This window comes from Erythrolamprus reginae, chromosome 10 (genome assembly GCF_031021105.1).
Source record: "Erythrolamprus reginae isolate rEryReg1 chromosome 10, rEryReg1.hap1, whole genome shotgun sequence".
Lineage (NCBI taxonomy): Eukaryota > Metazoa > Chordata > Lepidosauria > Squamata > Dipsadidae > Erythrolamprus > Erythrolamprus reginae.
Genome location: NC_091959.1, coordinates 7,974,782 through 7,993,638, shown reverse-complemented (window position 1 = coordinate 7,993,638; position 18,857 = coordinate 7,974,782). Strand labels below are relative to the sequence as shown.

General features: G+C 42.4%; 1 protein-coding gene across 2 annotated transcripts in view; it reads left to right on the top strand.

Annotated features, from left to right (window-relative positions):
- LOC139173596 (tropomodulin-3-like) overlaps nt 1-17,818 on the top strand; it is a 36,885-nt gene extending 19,067 nt beyond the window's left edge. The window contains exons 4-11 of one of the 2 annotated variants that reach the window (XR_011560049.1): nt 5,400-5,522; nt 7,186-7,281; nt 8,733-8,863; nt 9,447-9,554; nt 10,574-10,717; nt 11,723-11,867; nt 15,610-17,327; nt 17,458-17,818. Coding sequence is in view for 1 of the 2 variants with exons in the window: in XM_070763583.1 (XP_070619684.1) it covers nt 5,400-5,522; nt 7,186-7,281; nt 8,733-8,863; nt 9,447-9,554; nt 10,574-10,717; nt 11,723-11,867; nt 15,610-15,644 (782 nt within the window). In the remaining variant the exon portion in view is untranslated. Of the gene's footprint in view, nt 1-5,399; nt 5,523-7,185; nt 7,282-8,732; nt 8,864-9,446; nt 9,555-10,573; nt 10,718-11,722; nt 11,868-15,609 lie in introns of both variants that reach the window. The other variant, XM_070763583.1, reaches the window with a different exon arrangement.
- The last annotated feature ends 1,039 nt before the right edge of the window (nt 17,819-18,857 follow it).

Genomic DNA, 18,857 nt, shown 5'->3' with positions numbered 1-18,857 from the left:
GAGCCACTTGGCTTGTCCAAGCTCCACTTCCTTACTCTCTGCCTCCCTCTCGTAGGCTGGAGTCATAGACAGGCAGTCCTCAATCACCATAACTGGGACCGGAGGCTTTGCTGCTAACTGAGGCGGTTGTTAAAGAAGTCACGCATATTATAGATGGAGATAATGATTATTATTATTATTATTATCATTATTGTTATTTTAAATAAATATCAGAGAAAAATCGCGTTACACATCGTCGCCTTCCTAGTTTACATTTCTGATAAATTGAAGAGTATCTACGCCTAAATATCTAGCTACTAAATGATCAATTAATCTAATCGAGTTTGTTATTAACAGTTATCAATTCTTTCTCAGTTTGTTTATTTCTTTTGTTTTCTAGCCACGTATAAATATAGTAGCGGAAATTTTGAGTAGTTTGGGGAACCAACAAATACTGCCTCTGGCTGGCTCCGCCCTCTCGTTCCCGCCGTTCCCTGTACTGTACTATATTCCCTTGGTTTTTACCTCAGCTGATTCACGCGACGGAACTCTGCTGTGCGCCTCAGCTGAGGTAAACAACACTGAGGGCGGTGTTTGAGTGGCGATGATGGTGGTGGTGATGATGATGATTATTATTATCATTATTATTATTTTAAATTTATTTATTTATCAGATTTGTATGCCGCCCCTCTCCGTAGACTCGGGGCGGCTAACAACAATAATAAGACAATGTAAACAAATCTAATATTTAAGTTAATTTAAAAACCCTAATTTAAGAAACCAATCATACATACACAGATACCACGCATAAATAAATCCATCATTGCTACACAGTGGCTTGACCGCCTTCCCCTCTTGTTCCAATTTGGGTGAAAGGAACAATGAGACACTGTCGCCTGCGAAGGGAGCTGATGTAACAAGGCTTTCCTTTCACAAGATTGGCATTTGTGATGTAAACTTTCACTGAACTGACAAGGGGAGCTTTGTGGCTAAGAGGTCACGGAGTTCTCAGATGAGTAGAGTATGGGGAAAACACTGGTCCGAGATCCCAGTCAGATAACCCTGGTCCGCGTTGGTAATACTAGCTTGGATGGACCATGTCTGATGAGACAGAATTCAGCTTCCCACCTTCATAGGTCTTCTCAAACAGTTGACATCCATAACCATGGGGGGGTGATTATTGACCCCCTCAGAGAGGGTCCGCAACTTGGGCGTCCTCCTCGATCCACAGCTCACATTAGAGAACCATCTTTCAGCTGTGGCGAGGGGGGCGTTTGCCTGGTGCATCAGTTGCGGCCCTATCTGGATCAGGACTCACTACTCACAGTCACTCATGCCCTCATCACCTCGAGACTCGACTACTGTAACGCTCTCTACCTGGGGCTACCTTTGAAGAATTTTCGGAAACTTCAGATCGTGCAGAATGCAGCTGCGAGAGCAGTCATGGGCTTCCCTAGGTATGCTCATGTTACACCAACACTCCGCAGTCTGCATTGGTTGCCGATCAATTTCCGGTCACAATTCAAAGTGTTGGTTTTGACCTATAAAGCCCTTCATGGCATCGGACCAGAATATCTCCAGGACTTCCTTCTGCCGCACGAATCCCAGTGACCGATTAGGTCCCACAGAGTGGGTCTTCTCCGGGTCCCGTCGACTAAACAATGTCATTTTGCGGGACCCAGGGGAAGAGCCTTCTCTGTGGCGGCCCCGACCCTCTGGAACCAGCTCCCCCCTGAGATTAGAATTGCCCTCACCCTCCTTGCCTTTCGTAAACTCCTTAAAACTCACCTTTGTCTTCAGGCATGGGGGAACTGAAATAACTTCCCCAGGCCTATATTGTTTATAGAGATTTGATTTGCCTTGAGATGATGATTGATGATGGACCTGCCTTGCTTAATTACTTCATCATAATCATAGAAACATAGAAGACTGACGGCAGAAAAAGACCTCACGGTCCATCTAGTCTGCCCTTATACTATTTTTTGTATTTTATCTTAGGATGGATCTATGTTTATCCCAGGCATGTTTAAATTCAGTTACTGTGGATTTACCAACTACGTCTGCTGGAAGTTTGTTCCAAGGATCTACTACTCTTTCAGTCAAATAATATTTTCTCACGTTGCTTCTGATCTTTCCCCCAACTAACCTCAGATTGTGCCCCCTTGTTCTTGTGTTCACTTTCCTATTAAAAACACTTCCCTCCTGGACCTTATTTAACCCTAATCATAATCATAATACAAGAAAAACTTAGCCGATGTCAGGATCTTAAAATCAAACTACGACTCTGGCATAAACCAGTACAGGTGGTCGCAGTAGCAATCGGCACACTGGGTGCTGTGCCAAAAGACCTCAGCTTGCAGAACTAACCAGGTAGTTACAGATGTATTTTGATGTGTTTTTCTGGTTTTTCAAACCAAGCAAAACCGATTCTTGTTTCTCTGCAGAGTTTCCTTAGTAAATAGGATCAGCATTCCCAAATCATTATCGTCAGAATAGCCATGGCTTTTGTGAACAACTGCAGATGTGCTCTTTGGGCAATGCTTGTGTGGCTTATGCGTCAAGGGGGAAGGATCTGGAGGAGTTTTTTGATCTTCTGCCAACTGTTAAGTCATTATTTCCAAAGGCCATAGAGGGTAGGGATTATTATTATTTTTTTAATCCTTGGAGGGAGTAAACAATAAGCTTAAGATTTTTTTCCCTCTTAAAGTATTTGCTCATTACCTGGAAAGGAATCTTAACTTTTCTCTAATGGCAAGCAGAGGTGAGGACCAAGCAAGAGGGATCTTGTCAGCTTTGATTAAACAAAACTTATGTTTCAGGTATGGTCCATTTTGCAGAAGGAGCGGCTAAATTGCATTCTTGATGGGGGTTTGATGCCTGGAAGGGAACAATAGCACAGCTTGGGTTTAAATAGGGTTCAGATGAGGAAACCTATGGTGTCTGCTTCACTTTGAAACTAATTGTCCAGTCTCTGGAAAACTTGCTTCCAAATAGAGCTGACAAAATATTGCACTATTTTATTCTGCTTTAAAAATTAATGAAAGGTTTGCTATTGCTAATAACAGTATGTAGAGTCAAGGGAAAAAAGCAAGGAAGTCTTGTGGATTAGAGATGGCTTAGATCCGACAAAGCATGGAGAGCAAGTGAACTAAACCGCTGGAGGTTTCAACTGATGGTTTAGTTTATTATTTTTTCTTCTTCTTCTTCTTCTTCTTCTTTCTTCTTCTTTCTTCTTCCTTCTTCCTTCTTTCTTCTTCTTTCTTCTTCTTCCTTCTCCTCCTCCTCCTCCTTCTTCTCCTCCTCCTCCTTCTTCTTTTTCTTCTCCTTCTCCTTCTTCTTCTCCTTCTCCTTCTTCTTCTCTTTCTCCTTCTTCTTCTTCTCCTTCTTCTTCCTCTTCTTCTTCTCCTCCTCCTCCTTCTTCCTCTTCTTCTTCTCCTTCCTCTTCTTCTTCTCCTTCTCCTTCTCCTCCTCCTCCTCCTCATTATTATTATTATTATTATTATTATTATTATTATTATTGCAAACTCCTAAAAACCCACCTTTGCGGGGAAATTGATTCCCCCGGGCCGTCCCACTTTATGTATGGTTTGTTTGGGATGTATGACTGTTTTTATATTAAGGGTTTTAAACTGTTTTTTAATCATTAGATTTGTACTGTGTTTTGTTGTTGTGAACCCCAAGTTTTCGGAGAGGGACGGCATACAAATCTAATTATTATTATTATCATTATTATATCAGTACAACACAGCAAACGAGATCACTATGCTGGATTTCGTATTTCATCACCAGTCGGGCACTTCCCAAGCACCTAGGACTGCGTGATGTAGCGGCGAATTATGTTTGCCGATCCCAGTAAAGCGACCTTTTGCAATTGACAGATGGAGATTTTGTCAATTCCAATGGTTTTCAAATGTCCGCTGAGATCCTTTGGCACTGCACCCAGCGTGCCAAGTACCACTGGGACCACTTTCACTGGCTTATGCCAGAGTCGTTGCAGCTCTATTTTTAGATCTTTGTATTTCACTAATTTCTCTAGCTGCTTCTCCTCAATTCTGCTGTCTCCTGGGATTGCGATGTCGATGATCCATACTTTCTTTTTCTCCACGATCACAATGTCTGGTGTGTTATGCTTCAGAATTCGGTCATACAAATCTAATTATTATTATTATTATTATTATCATCATCATCATCATCATCATCATCATCATCATCATCTAGATTTGTATGCTGCCCTTCTCCGAAAACTCGGGGCGGCTCACAGGGTACAAAAGCAACACAACAACAAATCTAATTAATTAAAAGTTAGTACTAAAATCGCATGTATAATAAAAAAAACAGTCAACCAATTCATTCACAACCACACATTACATCTCGTAAACAGAGGAAGGGGGCTTGATCTAATTGCCCCATGCCTGGCGACATAAATGAGTTTGGAGGCTCTTGCGAAAGGCGAGGAGGGTGGGGGCAGTGCGAATCTCGGGAGGGAGCTGATTCCAGAGGGTCGGGGCCACCACAGAGAAGGCTCTTCCCCCGGGTCCCGCCAGACGACATTGTCTAGCCGACGGGACTCAGAGAAGGCTAACGCTTCTTGTCTAAACTCTGTTTGGGCTCCCATCCTAAAGATACTGATCCAACATCGATCACCCCAAAATACAGCACCACAGTTCAGATGTGATTTAGACCAGTTTCCCTACCTTGGCAACTTGAAGATATTTGGACTTCAACTCCCAGAATTCAGGTATCTTTAAGTTGCCAAGGTTGGAAAACACTGATTTAGACTGGTATAATTTTGTCCACTTGGTCGAAGTGCTGAAAAAAAATAAAAACCTGCCCTGATGATAATTGATATTAACACAATGGATAGCTTGATTCAGGCTAATCATGGTTTGTTCAACCAGCCATTGATGAAACTTGTATGCCACCCAATGGCTCTTCCACACATACCCCGCCCAAGAAAATGCCAACCTTTGAGTCTTTTCCCATTAATTGCAATGTTGCTGAAATAGATTCCAGATGCTGCAAACTTTCTTTCTGACATTCCCTCTTAAAGAACAATAATAATCCAGGTTAGAGCCTGCCAAAGCTTGTGACGATGAGCAAATAAATGTACAAGAAACAAAAACCAGATGGTGAAGGGAGTTAAATAAAGAGGGCTACAGCTGTTTGTGTGTGCAATTCCACTTCCTATATTGAGCCAGGCCTGGCCTAGTTTGTTATCATTTAAAATATCTACATTTTGCCTTCCTGCATGTGCCCTAGATCAGTGTTTCCCAACCTTGGCAACTTGAAGATATTTGGACGTCAACTCCCAGAATTCTATTTCTATGCTACGATTCCACGTTCCCTTGTTAACTCGGGGATCACTCTGCATTCTCCTTAACACCATCCTAACCTGCATATTTTTATTTCCTTCCGAACAGGAAAAGTGTTCATTCCTAAACAGAAACCAATACAGTCTTACGCAGAAGAAAAAGTGGCGCTCGATCCAGAACTGGAGGAGGCCTTGACAAGTGCCACTGACACGGAACTGTGTGATCTTGCAGGTTTGTAGGGTTTGTTAAGGTGGGGAGGGGTGGTTTGGCGTGGGAGAGTTGCTTACCGTATTTTTCGGAGTATAATACAGCGGTACCTTGTCTTACGAACCTAATTGGTTCCGGGACGAGGTTTGTAAGGTGAAAAGTTTGTAAGACGAAACAATGTTTCCCATAGGAATCAATGGAAAAGCGAAGAATGCGTGCAAGCCCAAAACTCACCCCTTTTGCCAGCCGAAGCGCCCGTTTTTGCGCTGCTGGGATTCCCCTGAGGCTCCCCTCCAGGGGAAACCGCACCTCCGGACTTCCATGTTTTTGTGATGCTGCAGGGCTTCGCTGGCAGCGGAAGTCCGGAGGTGGGGTTTCCCAGCGAGAGGAGCTTCAGCGAAATTGCAGCATCACAAAAACACAGAAGTCCTCGAAACCCCACCTCCGGACTTCCGTGTTTTTGTGATGCTGTAATTTCACTGAGGCTCCCTTCGCTGGGAAACCCCACCTCCGGACTTCCGCTGCCAGCGAAGCACCTGTTTTTGCGCGGCTGGGATTCCCCTGCAGCATCGCAAAAACACGGAAGTCCGGAGGTGGGGTTTCCCAGTGAAGGGAGCCTCAGTGAAATTACAGCATCACAAAAACACGGAAAAACGGGCGGTTCGCTGGCAACAGAAGTCCAGAGCGGGGCATCCCAGTGGCGGCGGCTTGGGTTTGTAAGGTGAAAATAGCTTGGAAGGAGAGGCCAAAAAAAATCTTAAACCCCGGGTTTGTATCTTGAAAGGTTTGTATGACGAGGGGTTTGTAAGACAAGATATCACTGTACACACTTTTTCCTGCCTAAAAGGGGCTGATAATTTCGGTGTATCTTATACGCTTCATTGTAAGTCTTGCCGGTGGGAAGTGCCACCTATAAAACATTTTACAGAACTTCCAAAGATAATAATAATAATTTATTGGATTTGTATGCCGCCCCTCTCCGTAGACTCGGGGCGGCTAACAACAATAATAAAAACAGCATGTGACAATCCAATAATAAAACAACTAAAAACCCTTATTATAAAACCAAACATACACACAGACATACCATGCGTAACTTGTAATGGCCTAGGGGGAAGGAATATCTCAACTCCCCCATGCCTGGCGGTATAAATGACTCTTGAGTAGTTTACGAAAGACAGGGAGGGTGGGGGCAATTCTAATCTCCGGGGGGAGTTGGTTCCAGAGGGCCGGGGCCGCCACAGAGAAGGCTCTTCCCCTGGGGCCTGCCAAGCGACATTGTTTAGTCAACAGGACCCAGAGAAGGCCAACTCTGTGGGACCTTATCGGTCGCTGGGATTCGTGCGGTAGCAGGCGGTTCCAGAGGTTGTATGGTCCAAAGCCATGTAGGGCTTTAAAGGTCATGACCAACACTTTGAATTGTGACCGGAAACTGATCGGCAGCCAATGCAAGCCACGGAGTGTTGAGGAAACATGGGTGAATCTTGGAAGCACCACGATGGCTCTTGACTGAATCTTTTCCATCTAGCTGTTGGTCAATCCTTGTCTTCCTCCTTTCCCACCAGATTGAGGCTGGCGAAAGTACCCAAGGAGAAGGTGGATTGCCGCTTTCTGCCTCGTTGGAAATGAAAGAATAATGTGCAATAATGATTTTTGCCTTTTCCACCCTCTTTTTTTTTAATTCCAGCCATTCTGGGAATGCACAACTTGCTAAGCAGCTCTCAATTGAAGGATATTGTGGGAAGCAGCAATGGTGTTGGCGGTGTTGGTGAAAGTTTCACAAGTGAGTGTCCAGTTTGAAAGCCTTAACACGAAGCCTGCAGCTTTTTTCACAGTGGGGGATGAACTCCAACGCATGGGACTAAACAGATATACCCCCAAACCAGCATTTGATGTAGTGAATTTCTAAAATTAATTTATAATATAAAATACCAAAATACCGAAGAAAATTGTAGGAAAGATAGGGGAAGGGAAAGTATAAGAAAAAGGAGGACGAACTCACTTAAGAATATTTTATATCAGTATCTTAGATTTGTTTAATATAATCCTTTGCACGAGTTATATTCTCATGTTTTACTACTCAATTTTAGCATATTATACTGCATTTTAACTTATTATTTATTCAAATTCCCTCTATTTTAGCCAATTTTATTGTATTTTAACCAGTCACAGTTTTATGGCGAGCAATGTGGTCCTTTTCCTCGCTTTGATATGGTCGATTGACTAATCAAATAAAGTTGATATTGATTGAAGAAAAAGGAGGGGGGGGAAAGGCATTAACTACAGGCTTCCTTTGGTGCAGTAGAATAAAATAATGACATCCAACCTCAACTTTTTATCTCTACATAATAGTATAAGCTAGCCATTTCTATAACAAGGAATATATTTAATTAGTAAAACCCAAAACCAAAGTTTCATTTTTTTTTCCTACCACAACCACAAAGCCCAGAAGCGGTTTCCAAGTAGAAACAACTTTAGCTTTTGATTAAATAAAATTTGAATGAAAAACCAGTAAGTTAAATATCCTTCATGGGGCTACCTTCATAAAAATAATAATAATAATAATAATAATAATAATAATAATAATAATAATAATAATATTTATTGGATTTGTATGCCGCCCCTCTCCGTAGACTCGGGGCGGCTAACAACAGTAATAATAACAGCATATAACAATCCAATATTAAAACAGTTAAAAACCCTTATTATAAAACCAAACATACATACAGACATACCATGCATAAAATTGTAAAGGCCTAAGAGGAAAGAGTATCTCAGTTCCCCCATGCCTGGTGGGAGAGGTGGGTTTTAAGAAGCTTACAAAAGGCAAGGAGGGTGGGGGCAATTCTAATCTCTGGGGGGAGTTGGTTCCAGAGGGCTGGGGCCGCCACAGAGAAGGTCCTTCCCCTGTATTGCCTGTCTAAAAATTAGTTGGATGACAATGCTCGGAGAAGTGCTGTTGACATGGCTACTCACACACTACCCCAGGATATGATTTAGAAACTGGTTATCTTGAAAGAAATATACATCTTTTAAAATAACCTACTAAATTGCTACTCACTTTCTGAGTTGGTAGTGGTGCAGTGATGTGTGAGCATGAAAAACGTGGGTCATATACTACTTAAAAGCCCCATCCTTTATCAGTTGCAGGAAGATTTGGGTTAGCAGCGACTTTACTTGTAACGGAAATATACCGTAATCAATGCATGGTTTTTTTCCCCCTTCTTAATTCAGATGTAGTTAAAGGTGAAAAAGTAATCCCAGTCTTTGATGAGCCACCAAACCCCACAAATGTGGAAGAGAGTTTGCAGAGGGTTAAAGATAATGATCCTCGCCTTCTTGAAGTAAACCTGAACAATATCAAGGTAAGAATTGTAATTTATGAGAATGATAATTTATTTATTTATTAATTAGATTTGTATGCCGCCCCTCTCCGTAGACTCGGGGCGGCTCACAACAACAATAGAACATATTCATAACAAATCTAATAATTTAAAAACATTTTTTAAAAACCCCATTATTAATCAAACATACATACAAACATACCATACATAAATTGTATAGGCCCGGGGGAGATATCTCAATTCCCCCATACAAAGGTGGGTATTAAGGAGTTTACGGAAGGCAAGGAGGATGGGGGCAGTTCTAATCTCCGGAGGGAGCTGATTCCAGAGGGCCGGGGCCGCCACAGAGAAGGCTCTTCCCATGGGTCCCGCCAGATGGCATTGTTTCGTCGACGGGACCCGGAGAAGGCCAACTTTGTGGAACCTAATCGGTTGCCGGGATTCGTGCGGCAGCAGGCGGTCCCGGAGGTAAGTGCGGCCCTTCACTAGTAACAATGCGGAATTACTCCAAAGTATTATTGTATCCTTGTTTTGAAAGACTTGAAAATTAATAAAAGATTAATAAAAATAAATAAATAAAAGCCTTTTCCCCCTTGACTTCCAGAACATCCCCATTCCAACTCTAAAAGAATACGCCAAAGCCTTGGACACAAATACCTACGTGAAGAGCTTCAGCCTTGCAGCTACTCGGAGCAATGACCCCGTGGCCCTTGTAAGCAAAAAGAACCAGATTTGGCTCTCACAACTGTGTCTTATTATGAGATCATTGGAGATGGGAGCAGGACGCCCAGCCCACTCAACAGATGCTTGTTTACATCTTTTTAATCTTCACACTGCTGTGGGTCTGCTGGAAGCTTGTTCCAAGGATCTACTACTCTTTAAGTAAAATAATATTTTCTCACGTTGCTTCTGATCTTTACCCCAACTAACTTCAGATTGTGTCTCCTTGTTCTTGTGTTCACTTGCCTATTAAAAACACTTCCCTCCTGGACCTTATTTAACCCTTTAACATACTTAAATGTTTCGATCATCTCCCCCCTTTTCCTTCTGTCCTCCAGACTATACAGATTGAGTTCATTAAGTCTTCCCTGATACGTTTTATGCTTAAGACCTTCCACCATTCTTGTAGCCCGTCTTTGGACCCATTCAATTTTGTCAATATCTTTTTGTAGGTGAGGTCTCCAGAACCGAACATAGTATTGGAGACCTCACCTACAAAAAGATATTGACAAAATTGAACGGGTCCAAAGACGGGCTACAAGAATGGTGGAAGGTCTTAAGCATAAAACGTATCAGCAAAGACTTAATGAACTCAATCTGTCTAGTCTGGAGCAGTGTTTCCCACCTTGGCAACTTGAAGATATTTGGACTTCAACTCCCAGAATTCCCCAGCCAGCGTTAGCTGGCTGGGGAATTCTGGGAGTTGAAGTCCAAATATCTTCAAGTTGCCAAGGTTGGGAAACACTGGTCTGGAGGACAGACAGAGGACATTTGTTGATGTTAGCTTCGGAGAGAAAAATAACTCCCTTTTCCCTTGCCCTTCAAATCTGCTTTTGCTATGTGTGCTTTTGTCAATAAAGAGTTTGATTTTACAATGAAATAAGGGACTTTTGAATCGGTTGGTCTGCTCCGAGGGCCGTGCACAGAACGGTATGTGATGAGGCCTGGGTGTCGTCTGTTGTGTGTCCAGCCCAGTGTGGACTTCATTGCTGCTCTTTTTGGTCTCTCGAGGCTTTTGCAGAGATGCTGCGTGCCAACCGGACGCTGAACAGCCTCAATCTTGAATCCAACTTCATCACCGGCACCGGCATTTTGGCCTTAATAGAAGCACTGAAAGAAAACGAAACCTTGACAGAGATCAAAATTGATAACCAGGTAACTAACATCGGTACATCTTACCTGGGGGGGGGGGTCTGAAAGGTGTGCCAGCTGAGCCTTGTTTTTTGTATGCCGCCCCGAGTCTGCGGAGAGGGGCGGCATAAAAATAAAATAAAATAATAAAATAAAATAAATAAAATATAAAATAAAATATAAATTAAAAATTTTGAAAATTCAAAACAATGTTCTTTATCACAAAATGCAAAATAAACTAAAGCACTCTTTTTGTATGGCAAAGAGCACTCGTCCCAAAACAACCAGGTAGTCTGTACAATTTCCCTTAAGCAGTCATTAAGTACTTAGCTAACAGCTGTGAAGAAACTTCACACCCCTTCTTCTTCCAAAGAAGTGAGACACACACACACATACACACACACGGTTTTCCAAGGCATGAAAAAGCAACAAAGTCCAGAAGACACAGGATTCCTGACGAACTCCGATCAGATATTCTTCCACAATGGCCAAACCCACATGCTGCTATTTATAGCAGCAGCCCTAATTCCTGGAGCCCCACCCAAACACAGGTGGCCTCACTTATTTCCTGTAATATGTCCTTACTTGGTCTCTTCTACGCATAATTCTGCGCTTGCGTGGGTCCAAAACGTCTTCATCCGAATCAATGGAAGATAAGGGAGATTGACTGCCTTGGCTGTGTGCCAAGCCCTCCTCTGCCGAGTCACTCCCACCTTCTTCTTCGTCCGAGGAAACTAAACTCTGAACTGATTCTGTCGGCAATAACACAGGCCTGTGACATGTTGAAGTTTCCCCTGCGTCCACCTCCCCATTCCCTGGGGCAGGAGCTGGGCCAGAGACAACCACAACAATTAGTAACTAAATTTTGTGTTATATCATTCTCCAGTGCCACCACCACTTCTTATCTTCTTATCTCAAGACTATTCCTGAGAGCTCTTTTCCTTGCCCAGTGGTGAAATCTATTTTTTTTTTCCTGTGGGCATAGCTCGATGGTCTTTGTTGACTTCTACCTTGGGTGATTTCTGACAGAGGCAGCAGCTCGGGACACACGTAGAAATGGAGATTGCCAAGATGCTTGAAGAAAACACCAAGATCCTTAAGTTTGGCTACCACTTCATGCAGCAAGGACCCCGTGCAAGAGCAGCCGCCGCGATCACGAAGAACAACGATTTAGGTAAGATAAGTTGCGCTCTACTGAATCTCCAATGATTCCTGCTTCTGCTACAAGGGATCCTGCAATAATAAACCATACTTTATTGGTTTTTCTTAAAAGCGATCGAAGTTTCCCGTCAAGAATGATGCGGCTTGGTTTAGTTCGCTAATAATCCCAAAATGGTTTTTTCCTAAAGGTGCATCTGGACTTTCTTGTTTTGTTTTGTATTGGCAGTTCTGTGTTAGCAAAAACTTCAGAAGAGAAGGATTTAGGGGTCCTTATTTCTGACAGTCTCAAAATGGGTGAGCAGTGTGGTCGGGCGGTAGGAAAAGCAAGTAGGATGCTTGGCTGCATAGCTAAAGGTATAACAAGCAGAAAGAGGGAGATTGTGATCCCGCTATATAGAGCGCTGGTGAGACCCCATTTGGAATACTGTGTTCAGTTCTGGGGACCTCACCTACAAAAAGATATTGACAAAATTGAACAGGTCCAAAGACGGGCTACAAGAATGGTGGAAGGTCTTAAGCATAAAACGTATCAGGAAAGACTTTATGGACTCAATCTGTATAGTCTGGAGGACAGAAGGGAAAGGGGGGGACATGATCGAAACATTTAAATATGTCAAAGGGTTAAATAAGGTTCAGCAGGGAAGTGTTTTTAATAGGAAAGTGAACCCAAGAACAAGGGGACACAATTTGAAGTTAGTTGGGGGAAAGATCAAAAGCAACGTGAGAAAATATTATTTTACTGAAAGAGTAGTAGATCCTTGGAACAAACTTCCAGCAGACGTGGTAGATAAATCCACAGTAACTGAATTTAAACATGCCTGGGATAAACATATATCCATCCTAAGATAAAATACAAAAAATAGTATAAGGGCAGACTAGATGGGCCGTGAGGTCTTTTTCTGCCGTCAGTCTTCTATGTTTCTATGTTTTGGAATTAAAGAAATTCCTTGGATGAGAAATGAAAGGTTTTCAAAGGGAAAAAAACCCCCTGAGAAAATCCAGATAACTTTTGGAAAAGCACTTTCAGGCAGTGAAAAGCCACCATGTACCCAAAGCAAAATCTCATGCGATTTCGGCAATTTTTGCTGATATTTTCGCTTCTAACTAAAACTTCTGTTCTGGCGCCTTGGGACATATTTTTACAATCCGACCAAGCAGGCATTTACAATGGGGGTGTCTCTCTGACCTTCCTGCCAATCTGCTTAAAGCTCTGTTGGGAGAATTGGCGCTAGACTTACGGTTGGTGGCCACCACAACACGAGGAACCGTATTAAGGGGTCACGGCATTAGAAAGGTTGAGAACATAGAAACATAGAAGTCTGACGGCAGAAAAAGACCTCATGGTCCATCTAGTCTGCCCTTATACTATTTTCTGTATTTTATCTTAGGATGGATATATGTTTATCCCAGGCATGTTTAAATTCAGTTACTGTGGATTTATCTACCACGTCTGCTGGAAGTTTGTTCCAAGGATCTACTACTCTTTCAGTAAAATAATATTTTCTCATGTTGCTTTTGATCTTTCCCCCAACTAACTTCAGATTGTGTCCCCTTGTTCTTGTGTTCATTTTCCTATTAAAAACACTTCCCTCCTGGACCTTATTTAACCCTTTAATATATTTAAATGTTTCGATCATGTCCCCCCTTTTCCTTCTGTCCTCCAGACTATACAGATAGAGTTTATTAAGTCTTTCCTGATACCTTTTATGCTTAAGACCTTCCACCATTCTTGTAGCCTGTCTTTGGACCCGTTCAATTTTGTCAATCTCTTTTTGTAGGTGAGGTCTCCAGAACTGAACACAGTATTCCAAATGTGGTCTCACCAGCATTCTATATAGCGCGATCATAATCTCCCTCTTCCTGCTTGTTATACCTCTAGCTATGCAGCCAAGCATCCTACTTGCTTTCCCTACCGCCTGACTACACTGTTCACCCATTTTGAGACTGTCAGAAATCACTACCTCTAAATCCTTTTCTTCTGAAGTATTTGCTAACAGAACTGCCGATACAATACTCAGATTGAGGATTCCTTTTCCCCAAGTGCATTATTTTACATTTGGAAACATTAAACTGCAGTTTCCATTGCTTTGACCATTTATCTAGTAAAGCTAAATCATTTACCATATTACAGACGCCTCCAGGAATATCAACCCTATTGCACACTTTAGAGTCATCTGCAAATAGGCAAACCTTCCCTACCAAACCTTCCCCTATGTCACTCACAAACATATTAAAAAGAATAGGACCCAGAACAGACCCTTGTGGCACACCGCTTGTAACCTGACTCTGCTCAGAATACTCGCCATTAACAATAACACTCTGATGTCTATCACTGCTCTAACACAACTGTTCTGAACTGGAAAGCAAAATAATAAATCTGGCTTTTGTTTGGGGTTTAATTTTCAGCGTCTTTGAGAGAGCCAGTTCTGCTCTCCTTCTCTCTGCGTCTCCAAAATTATATTCCAGGATATTCCAGGATTGTTGAATCTCTCTCTCTCTCTCGTACTTTGTTCTTTTCTCCTTTTTTTCTTTCACCCTTAGCCTGGCGTCTGGGAGTTAAAATCTCTGTCGGTCTCCTTGCAATCTCTTCAGCCCTGAAGTTTCTGGCAAAATTCTCGCAAATGTCCACTTGGCATTAAGCACTTAAGGGAGAAAAGTCTCTTGGAAAAGGTTGCTTGATTGTGTCTTTGCATGCTTCTCACACAAGCCTTGCATGAGTTTTTCATCCTGCTTTTTCTGTGGTTTGCTCCTGCACGAAGTCTCCTGCTCGGGAGCGGTTTCAGCCGCTGCTGGTGTTGTGGTTTGGCATGGCAGGGCTGTGGAGCATGGGTGGCAGAGCATAGAGAAGCAGGAGCTTTCCTGGGGCGAAAGGTACAAATCAGGTTTCTGCTGCAGAGATTAACACAATTGGTATATTTAACGATAGTGAAGAGGGATTTCATTTGGTGCCTCTTTGTTCCTTTCATTGTTCCTTAACAGCGTTTTTGTTTTAAAAGTTAACGATATTTTTTTTGTTTAATGCTGAACTAAATCTTAACTTGGTTTTGTTTTTAATCCCAGCACCATCCATTTCCTGGTCCTTTTGGGGTATCCCACTGGATTGCAGGCAGTCCTCGACAAATGACTTCCATTCTGCCGTATGAGTCCCAGCGACCGATTAGGTCCCACGGGGTCGGCCTTCTCCAGGTCCTGTCAACTAGACAATGTCGCTTGGTGGGGCCTAGGCGAAGGGCCTTCTCTGTGGCGGCCCCTGCCCTCTGGAATCAACCCCCCCCCCCCGAGATTTGCACTGCCTCCACCCTCCTTGCCTTCTGCAAGAGTCGGAAGACTCATTTATGTCACCAGGCTTGGAGCGATTAAATCTTAGCTCCCTGCCCGACGAATGTTTGTATGATTGTTGTTTGAATGGGTATGATTGATTTTTAACAGAATAGGGGATTTTAGACCAGTCTACTTAGTTTGAATTAACTGTATTCCATTGTATTCTATTGTTTTTATATGTTGTAAGCCGTCCTGAGTCCTCAGAGAGGGGCGGCATATAAATCAAATCAATCAATCAATCAATCAATCAATAAGGGAGCAGAAATTCCACTGCTTAAGCAAGCGGTCACTTCGAAACCACCGCCGAGCGAACGGCCGCGAGTCGAGAACTATCTGCAATCCCTCCCTTGCGATGAATGGAACGCGATGACTCCATGCCAAAGTTAACTCTTTCTCTTTTCTCTTTTTGTCCCTCTGTTCCATCTCATGGACAGTCCGCAAGCGAAGAGTGGAAAGCGACCGTCCATAAACCCTCCGGCCATCGGAAGAGGAGAGATTCTGGACCTCGGTCAAAGGGCGCCCACTTCTTCAGCCACCCCAAGATTTCTCCTTACTTGCATAGAAGGGAACAGACTGGAATTCACATTCCTCTTTTTTGTTCATACGGTTGAGCGTGTAAATATATATATATATATGTATGTATCTTCCTCTCTCTATATATATATTTGATAAAAGTTATATTACTAGCCCTGGTAATCCAATACACGGTTTGAAAACCTGCCAGCCCCCATCTGTCCCCAGGCTGATTCCTTTCTGTTTCAAGAACTTTTGGGGCAGATAAATGCCAATTCTATGACCTTGGTGGCACAGAAGCGGTAGATCAACAGCTACTGTTAAGGAGGCAAAGTGTTTCAAATTCCCTCTTGAGAGAAAACGGTCCAGTACGAAATAGGGAATTCTAATATAAGCACTGAAGCATCAAGCCAATATTTCATGTGTATCATGGAGGGAATTTTTTCCCCCAAAACAAAAAGGGAAACAATTATTTCCGTCTATGTTGCAGTGGCGCGCACTGCTCTGGCTAATGTTTGTCTTGTCGCTCCATTCCGGCCCATCCAAAATGAAGATAGTGTGGTTGTTGTTGTTAATTTCAGGGTTGCTTCGGCTGCTGCTTATTTCCCCTCTTCGTGGTGGAAACAAATTGGTGCTGGGTGCCTTAAAGTTGGGCAGCTTATTTCTCTATGAATTTGCAGAACACACATTGCTCTGTCCTGTCCAGAGTGGTTGTATTTATATAGATATTTTCCCTCCTATTTCATCAGCATAGTGTTGGGTTCTGCTTCTCGGTATTTAAATACGTGTGTGAGAGAGAGAAAGAGAGAGAAAATATATTTGTGTATATAAATTGCAGCATTTCAGGCTTTTAAAATGTAACCCAACATTCTGGCCCATTGCAGGCAGTGCTTCCTAAGCCCTGTTTCTATGGGTTGAAAAATATCTAGTATTTCGCATCCTCAGTCACTTTGAGAGATATGGACTTCAATTCCCAGAATGCTTCAGCCAGCATGGCATCACTAGCTGGGGAAGTCTGGGAGTTGAAGTCTTAAAGTGACTAAGGTTGGGAAACACTATCCTACAAATTTAACACGTTCTGGCCAGCCATGGTCTGAGATACTGTTGCAGCTTCTCCCTGATGCCTGTCCACAGCTAGGTAGAGAAAAATTACCCTTTTTGAATTTCCCAGTGTGTCCTGTCACACCTAATTTATATAGCTTGTCGTTGTGGCATCTGAGGACAGGGGTAGGCAAAGTTGGCTCTTCTAAGACATGTGGACTTCAACTCTCAGAATTCCTGAGCTAGCATGATTGGCTCAGGAATTCTGGGAGTTGAAGTCCGCAGATCATAGAAGAACCCATTTTGCCTACCCTTGTCCTAGGACATTGTCGTAATAAGTCCTCAGCCTGCTGTTCCTACTTCAAGGTGAGCCTGAGATGGAACACATATCAATGGCTGTTGGAAAGGATCTTGCCTGTTTGCCTGAAGCTCTCTTGGAGCCATCCCATAATAGGCACAATCGAGATGCGCCTCAACTGAGTGTGCAAAGGGGAATCCTTCATTTTAAAATAGCGATGTGGCACACACTGGACTGCAGCAAAAGGCGAGTCCAGGATTTTGAAGATTTGAGATTTACTAGAAAGCAAACATTATGTAGGTCAGTGTTTCCCAACCTTGACAACTTGAAGATATCTGGACTTCAACTCCCAGAATTCCCCAGCCAGCAAATTCTGGGAGTTGAAGTCCAGATATCTTCAAGTTGCCAAGGTTGGGAAACTCTGATGTAGGTAATGCTGCCCCACGGCCCTTACTTCCTAATGAAGAGACGCTTACCATTCTGTCCCAAACAACTTTTCTGGCTTGGTAGGAAAAGTGTAAATCAGGGATCTCACTTTGGATAGGATATGATAATTCCCCCCACCGTCTTTTTGTGGTTCTTGTTCCTGTTTCCCCCTTGTTAAAAACCGAGAATCCTGCAAACACCTTGAATTGGGTGGTCCACCACTGCAACTTGTTCTTTTGGGGTCACCTGATTCACTTCAAATTTTGAACATGTTTCTAAATAATAAAAATGTGTTAAAAAGATTTTTTTAAAAAAAAAATTCTTGCAACAGTTGGAATTAAAGAGATGTTTTTAAAGGCTACAAACCGAGCTTCATTATTACTGTGAAATATTGTCTTGTGTGAGCACCCACTCTTATAAATCCTTGCTTTTGATTTGTGACAATTTCATTCTCTGTAGTCACTCTATAGCCCATGAGGCTGGCCTTGGGAAAATTAAGGGGAAGCCAATAAAATATAAGCAATAACACAACATAAGGGCAAGTGTACCCATTTTGTATGTATAATAGGATTCACAGAGGAAGACCAGCTTTATTTAATATCTGAACTCCAAAAATATTTTTAAGAACAGCTACATACGTTATGCTTCCAGATAGATAGATGGATGGATGGATGGATGGATGGATGGATGGATGGATGGATGGATGGATAGATGGATGGATAGATAGATGGATAGATAGATGGATAGATAAATGGATAGATAGATAAATGGATAGATGGATGGATGGTTAGATAGATACAGTAGATACATAGAAATCTATCCCTTTAGCACTAAGGTTAGGTCTCCATTACCTAGGTGAGGAAAATGAACATCTTCAACAGATTCGTAGTGCATTGATATGTTTAGGAGGATGCTGACAATATTTCTGATGCAAATAATAACATTTCTATGCTACGAACTGTAACATGTTTTGGTTGAAATTCCCATTGGAAAAAAGAAAACCCCAAGAACAGACGTTTCATTCCAAACTCAGACTGTACACTGTTATTAATATAATAAAAATATTAAAAAGCTCTTTTGATTATTATGACCACGGTACAGGTATTTTCCCTTCCCATAATTGATAAAATTGAACGGTCCAAAGATGGGCTACAAAAATAGTGGAAAGTCTTAAGCATAAAACCTACCAGGAAAAACTTAAGGAACTCAATCTGCATAGTCTGGAGGACAGAAGGGAAAGCAGGGACATGATCGAGACATTTAAATATGTTAAAGGGTTAAATAAGGTTCAGGAGGGAAGTGTTTTTAATAGGAAAGTGAACACAAGAAGAAGGGGGCACAATCTGCGGTTAGTTGGGGGAAAGATCAGAAGCAACGTGAGAAAATATTATTTGACTGAAAGAG